Below are 13,551 nucleotides of genomic sequence, written 5' to 3'. Positions count from 1 at the left end.
TCTTGGCTCACTGCAACCTCTGCCTCCCCAGTTCAAGCAATTCTCCTGCCTCAGCCTCCCAAGTAGCTGGGATTATAGATGCGCACCACCAAGCCTGGCTTATTTTTGTATTTTTAGTAGAGATGGTGTTTTGCCAAGTTGGTCAGGCTGGTCTCAAACTCCTGACCTCAGGTGATCCACCTGCCTTGGCCTCCCAAAGTGCTGGAACTACAGGTGTGAGCCACCATGCCCAGCTTACTGTCCCTATTTTAAAGTTCAGAACCTTAATCACATCTGTGAAGTCCCTGTAACCATATTAAAGAACATTTTCATAGGTTCCAGGGATTGAGGCATGAGTGTCTTTTGGAAGCTGAGAAGGGAGGATATTCTGTTTATCACAGAAATATAGAAAAGAAACGTAATTTTAGTAATACATGCTGATAAACCTTAATAAGGGGAGTAAAAAATTGCAATGAGAGCATGTCGCAGAGACACCAAAACCTTTTCCAAGGAGATTGGTAAGACAGGTATGGCTTCCTAAGGCAGGCTAACATCTAAGCTAAAATGTGAAGAATGGGCTCAGAATTAAAGAGTTAATGCTCCCAGACAGCATTGTGCCTGCAGAAAGCTTGAAGAGGCTGTGCCCTCAGGGTTGTATTTGCCTTGGTGCCATCAGTTCAGGCCTGAATTTCTGAGCAGGGGCATCTTTTTTTCTTTTTTATTACCAAAAGAAAATATTTTAGAGGTAGAGTCTCACTATGTTACCCAAATTGGCCTCAAACATGGGTTCACTTAATCTTCCTCGTCAGTCACCTGAGCATCTGGGAAGAGCGGTGGGGCCTAGTAGGCCAAGTTTATCAGCAGGACAAAGCAGGATGGGGTGGAGCTCCTGGTGCTTAGGGCCCCAGCAGTGGCCACTCTGTGGTGGGCAGAGGTCATGGTACCTGCATCAGTCTCCCAACCTGCCCTCTATTTCCTCCAGCAACATGAAGAATTTGTGACCTTTTCTCATTTTGCTTCTGATGCTTCTCCTTTTTCATTTTAAAATTTTATTTATTTATTTATTTTGAGACAGAGTCTGGCTCTATCACCCAGGCTGCAGTGCAGTGGTAAGATCTCGGCTTACTGCAACTTCCGCTTCCTGGGTTCAAGTGATTCTCCTGACTCAGCCTCCTGAGTAGCTGGGATTACAGGCATGAGCCACCATGCCTGGCTAATTTTTTGTATTTCTAGTAGAGATGGGGTTTTGCCATGCTGGCCAGGCTGGTCTTGAACCCCTGACCTCGTGATCTGCCCGCCTCAGCCTCCCAAAGTGCTGGGATTACTGTGCCCGGCCTCCTTTTTTACTTTTTATACACACTGGGTCACTATATTTCCCAGGCTGGTCTCAAACTTCTGGGCTCAAGCAGTCCTGCCTCGGCCTCCCAAAATGCTGGGATTACAGGTGTGGGCCATGGCGCCCACCCTTTACTTTTTGAGGTGCTTTTCTTCCCTGTCTTTCCATTTTTAGTTGATATTATTTTGAAGTAGGGCCATAAGGCAAAACTCTTTTTTTTTTTTTTTTTTTTTTTTGAGATGGAGTTTCGCTCTTGTTGCCCAGGCTGGAGTGCGATGGCGCAATCTCAGCTCACCGCAACCTCTGCCTCCTGGGTTCAGGCAATTTTCCTGCCTCAGCCTCCTGAGTAGTTGGGATTACAGGCACACACCACCATGCCCAGCTAACTTTTTTGTATTTTTAGTAGAGACGGGGTTTCACCTTGTTGACCAGGATGGTCTCGATCTCTTGACCTTGTGATCCACCCGCCTCGGCCTCCCAAAGTGCTGGGATTACAGGCTTGAGCCACCGCACCCAGCTGGCAAAACTCTTTAGTTTGTTTATTCATTCATATGTTCACTTATAATTAAAAATACTATCTATTGTGTACCTACCACGTGCCTGGTACAGTGCCATGGAGATACAGCAGAGAACAAGGTACTGCAGGCCCCTGCCCTCGCTGTCTGAAGACAAGCTAAATGGAAATCTTACAGCTGGAGTCCGCAACCATTCATTCAGGAAACGAAAAACATCTGTTCAAAACCTGTTGCTACATGCCATGGAGTCTTTCCTCTCAGAGGGAGGCCAAAAGAACCATGGTACTTACCATGGATTGAGTACTCACTACTTTTATACTATTATTGACATCCCTATTTCACACGGGAGGAAAGCGAGGCAGATGGAGGTTTACCCAACATTACTCAGCTCATAAGTTGCCAAGCCAGCATTTCAATCAGGCATTCTGACCTACAGAAGTTGCCTACCCTAACATTAGGGAGTTCATATGCCTGCCAGACACCAGACATTGTGGAGGGCTTTGTATAAGTCCTATTATATAATTCTCCTAATAACCCTACCAAAGGGTGTTATTTATTGCCACTTTAAGATGCAGACATTGAGGCTCCGGGAAGCAGAGTATCTAGCCCCAGGACACACAGCCAGCAAGTGTCGGAGCTGGGGGCTGAGCTCATTTCTGTCCAGCTCTCCTGCAGGAGGGAAGGAGAATGGGGACAGAAAAGGACTGACGAGTCAACCTTAGAGAGAAAGGAGCTGGGTGGGGGAGAGGGGAGGGAGAGGGAGAGAACAAGATGTTCCCAGTGGATGAAGCCCAGCAGAGTTGACAGTAGATGAGGTAGGAAGGGCAGCCCTGGAGGTGGTATCAGGATGGGAGACAACAGTTTTCTATGGGGAATTGTGCTCAAAAGCCTGATTATAGGTGGGGCATGGTGACTCACATCTGTAATCCCAGTACTCTGGGAGGCAGGAGGATAGCTTGAGGCCAGGAGTTTGAGACCAGCCTGGGCAACATAATGAGACTCTGTTTATACAAAAATAAAAATAAAAAAATACCTAGGTGTGATGATGGTGTCAGCAGTCTCAGCTACTTGGGAGGCTGAGGCAGGAGGACCACTTGAGGAATTAGAGGCTACAGCAAGGTATAGCCTGGAAGACAGAGTAAGACTCTGTCTCTAAAGATAAAAAAAAAAAAAAAAAAAAAAAAATAGGGCCAGGTGCAGTGGCTCATGCCTGAAATCCAGTACTTTGGGAGGCCCAAGAGGCAGATCTGAGGCTAGGAGTTCAAGACCAGCCTGGCCAACATGGCAAAACCCATCTCTACTAAAAATATAAAAATTAGCCAGGCATGGTGGTGGTATCTTTAATCCCAGCTACTTGGGAGGCTGAGGCAGGAGAATCACTTGAGCCTGGGAGGCAGAGGTTGCAGTGAGCCAAGATCATGCCACTGCACTCCAGCCTGGGTGACAGAGCAAAACTCTGTCTCCAATAAATAAATAAATAAATAGGCTGGGCGTGGTGACTCACTTCTGTAATCCCAGCACTTTGGGAGGCCACGGCAGGTGGATCACCTGAGGTCAGGAATTCAAGAGCAGCCTGGCCAACATGGTGAAACCCCATCTCTACTAAAAATACAAAAATTACCTGGGCTTGGTGGTGCACACCTGTAGTCCCAGCTACTTGGGAGGCTGAGGCAGGATAATCACTTGAATTTGGGAAGCAGAGGTTGCAGTGAGCAGAGATCATGACACTGCACTCCAGCCTGGGTGACAGAGTGAGACTCTGTCTCCCAAAAAAAATAATAATAATAAAATAAATTTAAAAAAAAAAAACAACTCAGGCCAGGTGTGGTGGCCCATGCCTGTAATCCCAGCACTTTGGGAGGCCAAGGCTGGCAGATCATAAGGTCAAGAGATAGAGACCATCCTGGCTAACATGGTGAAATCTCGTCTCTACTAAAAAATAGAAAAATTAGCTGGGTGTGGTGGCACACACCTGTAGTCCCAGCTGCTCGGGAGGCTGAGGCAGGAGAATTGCTTGAACCTGGGAGGTGGAGGTTGCAGTGAGCCGAGATCACAACACTGTACTCCAGCCTGGTGCCTGGTGACAGATCAAGACTCTGAAAAAAAAATTTAAAAATTTAAAAAACCCTAAACACAAGAATGAAAAAAAAAAAAAAAAAAGGCAGCTGGATTATAAAGCAACAACCAAGCAGTGACCGGTTTATGTGATGTGGAGGTCCCAATGTTAAACGATGATTGTTTCTGGAGGAAACGTGGGAGGAAAGGGAGGACCCTTGAGAATGGGGAGATTCAAGCCTGTTTTTGACAAATGAGAAGGGCCCCGAACCAGAGCAGACGTAGACTGTGTGTGAGTGTGCATGAGGGGTGGCAAAGAGGGGGACAAAGATTGTATCCAGAGCATGGGAGGGCCCTCCTCAAAGACGAGGGGCCCTATTTTTCTAAGACCAGAAGAAAGGAGGAAAGGTGGGTAAATCTACAGAGACGTCCTTAGGCAGTAGAAGAGTGAGGTGATAGGGTGATTTGTAAAATAGGGACCTCAGTCTTTGCCCTTCTCACCTCTCCACTGTGCTGAGGTGAGTTTGAGTTTCTTAGGACTGCCATAACCAATGACCACAAACTGTGTGGCTTAAAACAAGAACCACTGACTCCACTGCAGTTATTTTATTGGTTCATACTTCTCAAGGTCAGAAGTCTGAAATCCAAGTGTTGGCAGGGTTGGTTACTTCTGGAGGCTGTCAGGGAGGATCTGTGTCGGCGTCTCCCCTGGCTTCCGGTGGTGGCCGGCCCGCCATTCTTCACATTCTCTGGCTTGCAGCCCCGTCACTTTAGTCTCTGATCCATCTTCACATGGCATTTTCTCCGTGTCTTTGCATCCAAATTTCCTTCTTCCAATAAGAACACCAGTCATTGGATGAGGACCTGCCCTAATCCAGTATGACCTCATTTGAACTTGATTACATCTGCAAAGACCTTATTTCTAAGTAAGTCACATTCACAGGTATGGGAGTTAGGACTTGAACATATCTTTTAAGGGAATACAATTCAACCCACTACAAGGATGTGCCTCAGAGGATATAAAATGCTGCAGAAGTACAAGGTCACACCAAGGTCATTGGTTGAAGGAATCCTAAAATTGGTCTGGGTGGTAACTTTCGCCTGTAATCTCAGAACTTTGGGAGACTGAGGCAGGAGGATAACTTGAGCCAAGGATTTCAAGACCAGCCTGGGCAATGTGGCAAGACCTTGTCTCTACAAAATATTAATAAAACTAGCCAGGTATAATGGTAAGCACCTATGGTCCCAGCTACTCTGGAGGCTGAGGCGGGAGAGTTGCTTGAGCCCAGGAAGTTGAGGCTGCCGTGAACTGTGTTTGTCCCACTGCAATCCAGCCTGGGCAACAGAGGGAGGCTGTCTCAAAAAGTTTTTTTTTTTCTTTGACAGAGTCTTCTTGCTCTGTTGCCCAGGCTGAAGTCCAGTGGTGCCATCTCAGCTCACTGAAACCTCTTCCTCCTGGGTTCAAGCAATTTTCGTGCCTCAGTCTCCCAAGTAGCTGAGATTACAGGCGTGCACCACCATGCCTGGCTAAATTTTTGTATTTTTGGCAGAGACACGGTTTTACCATGTTGGCCAGGCTGATCTCCAAGTCCTGAGCTCAGGCAATCCGCCCTCCTCAGCCTCCAAAAGTCCTGGGATCACAGGTGTGAGCCACTTCGCCTGACCAGAAAATATGGTTCTAACAATAAGCCAAATGAGTCTCCAACGTTTCCTCTTTTCCCCTTCCTCCACTTTCCCCTTCCTTCCTCCAGCTAGCTTTGTAGTTAATTCAGCCAAGAACACAGGTGCCAGGTGAAAGATGCCTGAAAGGTGACTGCCTTGTAGATGATTTAAGCTCTGGGGTTGCCTTAAGGAAAGTGGTGGCCAGAAAGAGGAACTGTATCTCAGAGGCAGGAGTGGGAGGGAAGAGCCAGGGAGCCTGGCTGGAACCCTGATACTGTGCAATGGCCAGCCTTCCACTCCTCTAAAATCTTGCTTAGCCACAGAGCCTCATATTACCCAAGCAGGCAGGTATCTTTATTTTATTTTTTATTTTTAAACCTCACTTCCTTCCAGTCATTGCAAGGTATCTTTAGTTCAGTTCTGCCATATTGGGGTCCATGTGGAGGACTTAAAAATCTTGATAACTCTATGGATCCCCATCCCAGAAAAATACATAAATGCTCACAAAAAAGAGATCATTGATGTCAACAATGAAGCGATCAAGAATGTCACTTCATTGACATCCTTGAGCTTATTCATGAAGCCAAAGCTCTAAGAACCTCTGATGGAATACATTCTCCCTCCGCTATTTCTCCTGAGGACAGAACAGATCAGCAAGGGTTATTGCTTTGTTCCACCTTGTGCAGCTGTTTAGAGGGAGTCCAAAACCAAAGTGCAAATTCGGATACTCTCGTTCTTTCTACTATAGAGTGAGTTTGTTTCCATAAATTACAGCGACTTCTCCCCTTGAAGAAGCAGACTAGGAAGAGGTTGTTTTTTGAGGGAAGAGAGGAAGCATGTGGCTGGGACTGGCAGTGCTGGTAGACAAAGCGCCCCCCACCCCAGGTCCTCAGAGAGATCCACTCATTCCAACTCATTCAAATCTGGGTTCCCACTCTACAGAGGTGCACTGAGGGGTCACTGGGCGCAGTCCTGGTTCCAGCTCTGAAGGACCTGCAGTCAGGGAGGTATGCTGTATGTGTCCACAAACGGCTGTCGCGGAAGAGAAGACGTCCTTGGGCTTTAAGGTGGGACTGCAGTGCCTTTCCAGGTCATCGAAGGAAGCAAGGTCTCCCTTTGAGACATTTAGAAGGAGAGCGCCTCAGTTGCCGAAAGACCAAGGACTGCACCGTAGACGCCCACCTTTCTCTTCCTCATCCAGCGACTCGTCCTTCTTCCTGCCAACATCCCAACTCCTTTAGACTCTGGGGACCAGCTCTTCTCAAATGCTGGCGCGGGGACCAGCCTATTCGATGAGTCTCAGTTGAGGCGATTTTATTGGGAAATTCTCTACTTAGGACCTCTTTGGAGAGGGAAAGCCTCACGTTTTCGGCGGAGGTCTTAATCTGGAGATGTCCAAATTTAGGGGAAGCCCTCCCCCCCATTTGTCTCCAGGCTTTATTTTGGAATTCTCGGATTAGGAGACAGTGGATTGGGGGGCAGGATTTGTATGAGGGGGTCTCCAGCAGCTTGTGGGCTGGCCGCGTGCCCGGCCTGACTCCGCGGCCCCCACCCCTGGCTGCGCCTGGGCCTCGGGGGACCAGGAACGAGCCAGAGCCGCGTCCCCGCCTAGCGGGCGGGCCGGGGGCGGGGGGCCGGGGACCCCTCCCCTCCGCCCGTCCCCTCCTCCGCCACTGCCGCCTCCCAGAGGGACGGCCTGGGGAGGGGAGAGAGAGAGGAGGGACGGGCCGGCGGCGGCGGGGCGGGGGCCATGGCGGAGCGGGCGGCGGCCGCGGGGCCCCGGTGAGCCGGACCGGGGCGGACGGGGGCCGAGGCGGCCTCTGAGCCGGGCGGGAGCCGTCGAGGGCCCGGGGAGCACGGGCCGGGCGACTTTCCCCCGGGAGTTGTAGTCTCGCTCGCGGGGGGCGGCGCGCGCGGAGGCTGAGGGGGAGGGGGAGCATGCCCGGCTGGAGCCCGGCCTCGGGGCGCGCCCCGGCCGCCGTCCCCACCTCCGCCTCCTCCTTCTCCTCCTCCGTCTCCTCCTCCTCCTCTTCCAGTCCCGCCGCCGCGGCAGCCAACATGGCTGCGCTCCGGAGCCCGGGAGGCGGCCGCTGCTGAGTGCCGCCCGCCGCCCCGGGCCCCCAGCGCGCCCAGGCCCCGGCCCCGGCCCCGGCCCATGGCCCCCGCCGCCTCGCGGCTCCCGGCGCGTTAGGGCTGCCGCCGAGGCGCTCGCCCGCCCTCCCACCAGCCAGCCGGCCTCGGGGGACGTCCGGCAGGGAGGAGCGGCGCGGCCCGCCACCATGGAGCCCCAGCGCCGGGAGCTGCTCGCTCAGTGTCAGCAGAGCCTGGCCCAGGCCATGACGGAGGTGGAAGCCGTGCTCGGGCTGCTCGAGGCCGCGGGAGCGCTCAGCCCCGGCGAGCGGCGGCAGCTGGACGAGGAGGCGGGAGGCGCCAAGGCGGAGCTGCTGCTCAAGCTGCTCCTGGCCAAGGAGCGGGACCACTTCCAGGACCTGCGGGCGGCGCTGGAGAAGACGCAGCCTCACCTGCTGCCCATTCTCTACCTGAACGGCGTTGTCGGGCCGCCGCAGCCCGCCGAGGGCGCGGGTGAGTGGCAGACCCCCGGCCCCCGCCTCTGGGACGCGCCCTCCGCTTCTCCCTCCTGCTGGCCGAGGGGGACCTCGCCGGGGCCGCCGCTCCACCTGGCGATGGCCGCGGTGGACCCGCTCCTCTAGCCTGGCTGGGGAGGCGACGGTGCGAGGACCCTGAGACCCGCCGCCTCTCTGGGCCCGCGTTTCGCTGTGAACAATGCCCCCCACTGAATGCCTTCACCCTCAGGTGCCTCGGCGGCAGGGTCCCCGGGGGCCACCAGGTCCAGTAGCGGGCAGGGGGCACCTCTGGGGATGTCCGTCAGTCCCTTTTCTGAGGCACCTCACCATTCGCTAGTCCTTTGGGAGCCTGTGCTAGCCTTTAACCAAGGGTACCGTCTGGAAGAGTGGGACCTGGGCCAGGACCCGTGCTCATTAATTTTGGTCCCTTCCATCCTGTGCCACGGCCACCGCTGCCTTTTCATTTTCTGGCTGTCCCAGCTCCCTTTCCTCTGCCCAGAGCCCTATCTCGCTCAGACTTGTGGCTGATTGTGCACAATGCCTGCCTGGGTTTCTTTGGAAACTGTGGGCCCGGAAAAGTTGGGGAAGTTGCATTGCACCATGGGAAAATCCTAGTAGTGGCTGCTGGGGCTGAGTTCCCTCCCGGAGCGCACGGAGCTGCATAAGGAGGAAGGCTGGAGGCTGGTTCCCTTGGGGGTGCCTTTTGGAACCCCTGTGTCCTTGGTCTTCGGGATGACTGATTTGTAAGTGTGTGTCTGGGGGCAAGAATGGATACTGGCAGGAGTCTCTGACAAGTGGTAGGCTTGTCCTGGCCTGGCCGCGGAGTGTGGAAGCCAGCATTTTAGACAATGCAGCTGGAGGAATAAGACATGGCACTGAGAGAGGAAGAGAACTGGCATTTACTGGGCACCTACTATTGCGGCAGGCTCTCTGCTTTATCACGGTTGCCACTACGTGAGCTTTCTGTTATTCTTTGCGAGAAAGAAAACTCTGGGTTGGAGGGTTTAAAATGCTCAGAAAGTGTTGGGCACCAGGAATTTTGAATGATAACCCATTGTTTGATTTAACTTGTTCAGAGCCAGGAAACAAAGTGCCATCTTTCTAGGTCTTGTCCTTGTTTTAACAGTGAATCGATAGGTACAGTAAAAACAAATAAAGATGTATGCATAAAAGAAAAACAAGTGAACGGAGATGGCTGAGAAACTGCCCTTAGCAACTTGAAGGTCAAAGGCTGATGGGACCCATTTATTTGGCTGTTAAAATCCTCACTTATTAAGGGAATGATTTTATAAAGCGTTCCTAGTAACAGCTGTCTTATATTGGCCATCTCAACCTCACTTTTTATAGCTGAAGGAAACTGACAGATTAAACTGCTGGCCACACAGCAGGTGATTTCATTGGTGGCCCTCCTGTCTCCACTTTGAGCTTCTGCCTTGCATCTCTGTCCCTCAAACCTGCGTTCTTCCCCCCTCTCCCCCAACCCCCCAATTGTGGTCATGTTAGAGTTGCTGGGCAAACCTAGTCCTTTCCTGGGATGGTGCTTTGGGAGATGCTAGGAAGATGTGGCCATGAGGGTAATGACAGAGGGGATCTCAACAAACTAATTTTTTTTTCTTTTTAATTGCATCTATGTATCTAATCTATCTAATGTATCTTTTTAATTGTATCTATGTATCTAATCTATCTCTGAAGGAAGAATTTAAGGTCTATTTCTGGAAGTCTTTCCTAGGAAGCACAGAAGAGTACAGACTAGAAGTCTGCTTTGGGAAGCATGTGAATTAACACTCGCTTTAATTTCTGGAAACTGATTGACGGATCAATTGCCATTAATTAGGCTTGCCTTTTCTATGCCTGCTGGAGAATATGAGGCCTCCTGGGGCTGAAGTTCTAGGAACTAATCTAGACCTCTAAGGGAAGGCAGAGGTTAGGGTTTGGATTTTATCCCCTAGGGCATTGATTTCAGACCCCAGTTTTACCACAGTGCAGAGTTCTGTGGCTTTGGAGAGGGTCATGAAATCCTTAGAAAAACAATTTTCAGGGAGAAGTTCATTTTATTTAATACATTAGAAAAAAGTTGGCTGGGTGCAGTGGCTCATGCCTGTAATCCCAGCACTTTGGGAAGCTGAGGCAGGCAGATCACTTGAGGCCAGGAGTTCGAGACCAGCCTGGCCAACATGGTGAAACCCTGTCTTTACTAAAAAGACAAAAATTAGCTGGGTGTGGTGATGGGCACCTGTAGTCCCAGCTACTTGGGAGGCTGAGGCAGGAAAATTGCTTGAATCTGGGAATTGGAGGTTGCAGTGAGCTGACATTGTGCCGCTGCATTCCAGCCTGCGTGACAGAGCAAAACTCTGTCTTAAAAAAATATAAAAAAAGAAAAAAGTTAGGACAGCATTTGGTATGGCAGGATGCCACCTGGAGCCCCTGGGGGAAAGGGTGAAATGGTGTGTCAACACACCATGGTGTGTTGGGGGCTTTCTTCTTTCTTTTTTCTTCTACTTTAATTTCTGGGGTAGACGTGCCCAACGTGCAGGTTTGTTACACAGGTATGCATGTGTCATGGTGGTTTGCTGTACGCCATCAACCCGTCATCTACATTAGATATTTCTCCTAATGTTGTCTCTTCCCTAGCCCCCCACTCCCCAACAGGTCCTGGTGTGTGATGTTCCCCTCCCTGTGTCCATGTGTTCTCATTGTTCAACTCCCACTTACGAGTAAGAATTTTTGTTTGTTTGTTTGAGACAGGTTCTCACTGTGTCACCCAGGCTGGAGTGCAGTAGCGCAATCTCGGCTCACTGCAGCCTTCACTTCCTGGGCTCAAGCGATCCTCCCACCTCAGCCCCCCAAGTAGCTGGGACCACGGGCACATGTCACCACACTGGCTAATTTTTGTATATTTTGTAGAGATGGGTTTTCTCCATGTTGTCCAGGATGATCGTGAACTCCTCAGCTCATGTTATCTACTTGCCTCGGCCTCCCACAGTGTTGGGATTATAGGTGTGAGCCACTGCGCCGGCTTCTGTGTGTGGGGTCTTTGTGAAGGGTGAATTGCTGTGTTGTAGGTCCTCAGTTTTTTGCCTTTTTTTTCTTTTAGCCAGGAAGTGTCTTTCTTTTTTTTTTTTTTGAGACGGAGTTTTTGCTTGTTACCCAGGCTGGAGTGCAATGGCGCAATCTCGGCTCACCACAACCTCCGCCCCCTGGGTTCAGGCAATTCTCCTGCCTCAGCCTCCTGAGTAACTGGGATTACAGGCACGCACCACCATGCCCAGCTAATTTTTTGTATTTTTAGTAGAGACGGGGTTTCACCATGTTGACCAGGATGGTCTCGATCTCTTGACCTCGTGATCCACCCGCCTCGGCCTCCCAAAGTGCTGGGATTACAGGCTTGAGCCACAGCGCCCGGCGTTAGCCAGGAAGTTTCTTATGGTCAAAGCTGAGTGCATAAGAGAGCAGCTCTGGTTGAAGGAACGGAGGTCCTTTCTCGAGGAGCCACAGTCAGGGAAACCTAGCACTTGGTCCTGCCGCCTTCCACTCCCGAGTGACTTCCACTCCAGCGATTTCCACTCTGTGCTCTGGCTGGCAGCTGTGTGTGTGAATTGGCCTCAGTTCGAGGCCGTTGTGGAGCCTGAGAGAGGAACCAGCTGGATCCCCACGATCCTTAGCGCCAAGGGGTGTCTGCTTTGTCACCATCTCTCTATGTTGGAGGTGATGCCATCACCCTCCTAGGGGCTTCCTTGATGGATTCCACACCCTGTGTGGGCCCCTGGTCTGGAATGCCCATCCGCCACTGGCACTTGGGTGCTGATGGAGTCTGCATCTGCAGCAGCCCACCACGTGGGGCCTGGAACCACACGGAAGCTGGGGAGGACATGTGCCTGGGTGTGGGTATACAGGTGAGCAAACCCAACCCATTGGGGCAACACTCGATCAGTTAGATCCCCACGTATTTATAACCTACCACGCTCAGGCCTGGGGTTGTGGAGTGACTAGGAAACACACAGTGTTGTTTTTGTTGTTGTTGTTGAGGGTGCAGTTCTTATTCCAGTATTGATAAGAGCATTGCCCCTGTAATCCCAGCACTTTGGGAGGCCGAGGCGGGTGGATCACAAGGTCGAGAGATCGAGACCAACCTGGTCAACATGGTGAAACCCCGTCTCTACTAAAAATACAAAAAATTAGCTGGGCATGGTGGCGCGTGCCTATAATCCCAGTTACTCAGGAGGCTGAGGCAGGAGAATTGCCTGAACCCAGGAGGCAGAGGTTGCGGTGAGCCGAGATCGCGCCATTGCACTCCAGCCTGGGTAACAAGAGCAAAACTCCATCTCAAAAAAAAAAAAAAAAAAAAAAAAAAAAAAAAAAAAAAAAAAAAAAAAAAAGAGCATTGCCATTCAGGATTTTGTGTCTTTGTGTCATTGATTCCATGGCAACCCAGGGAGATGAGTGGTGTCTTATGTTCATATCACTCGGTTCCAGGGCCCTGTCTGAGGAAGAAGTTGCAGGGCAGAAAGGTGCCGGAGAGGCCAAGCCCAGTGCTCCTGATTCCTTGTCTAGGGGTGGTTTTTCCTGTTCCCTGGTTAGGCCTTCCCACTACAATTTCAGAACCATTTCTTGTCATTGGGGGACTCTGAAATTATGTAGCTTTCTCCTGTCCCAGATTCGATACGTGGATCTGTAGGGAACAAGTGAACATCTTCACTCCAGCTGGTGGTAGGGAGAGGACAGAGTTGTTTTTTACTTCTGAGTGGCTCAGTTGGGTCTCTTGTTTTTCCCACTTTTACCCGAGTCTAGCTTGGTCACTTGGAGACCCAGGCAGTCCATTGCTTTTTTCCTTTGATTCAGGGAAACACCTGCATTTTTTTTCCCTTGAGGATTCTCAACTACCTGCTCCTGGAGTGAGCCTCAGTATCTTTATCTGTGAGATGGGGCTAATGGTGCTACACTGCCTGCCTCTGTCACTGGGAGCATTGAAATGCCTGGCCCGGGCAAGACTGGGGTGTACACAGGGCCGGGGTGCACAGGATGTAATTCTAGCCCGTAGCCTGCCAGTTTGGTTATGGGACAGTCATGAGAGTGACATTATGAGACAGATCAACTGATACAGATGCACAGACAGGCTTTTTCTTTTTAAAAAACTCTGTGTGCTACATGCTTTCCTCAGATACTCTCATTCACCTCCAGTGGCTCTCTTGTAAATGTGGAGGGCTCAAGTCATACCCACCAGGCGTCTCTGGGAGGCAGAAATGGCAGAACTTGGTGAGTGCCCACTGGACCTCTCTCGGGCTCCGTGCCTAATGCTTCCTTTTCTTTCCCACTCCCCGCACCTCCTGTGCCTCCTCTTTACATTCCTAGTGAGCTGGCCGACTTGCTTCACCAACCTTAAGAGAAGGGAGCCAGCAGCGTCTGCTGGAGAAGGTGAGGA

At 51.1% G+C, this 13,551-nt stretch overlaps 1 protein-coding gene across 2 annotated transcripts in view; it reads left to right on the top strand.

Moving 5' to 3' along the window:
- The first annotated feature begins 7,283 nt into the window (after nucleotides 1–7,283).
- Nucleotides 7,284–13,551, top strand: part of DLG5 (discs large MAGUK scaffold protein 5) — a 137,686-nt gene continuing 131,418 nt past the window's right edge. Inside the window, exon 1 of one of the 2 annotated variants that reach the window (XM_003939767.4) lies at nucleotides 7,284–8,130. In XM_003939767.4, coding sequence (XP_003939816.3) covers nucleotides 7,827–8,130 — 304 coding nt within the window. In that variant the 5' untranslated portion in view covers nucleotides 7,284–7,826. The remainder of the gene's footprint in view (nucleotides 8,131–13,551) is intronic. The other variant, XM_010350445.3, reaches the window with a different exon arrangement.

The sequence above is a fragment of the Saimiri boliviensis genome, chromosome 12 (assembly GCF_048565385.1).
Source record: "Saimiri boliviensis isolate mSaiBol1 chromosome 12, mSaiBol1.pri, whole genome shotgun sequence".
Lineage (NCBI taxonomy): Eukaryota > Metazoa > Chordata > Mammalia > Primates > Cebidae > Saimiri > Saimiri boliviensis.
This window is presented reverse-complemented; position numbering and strand designations above follow the sequence as displayed.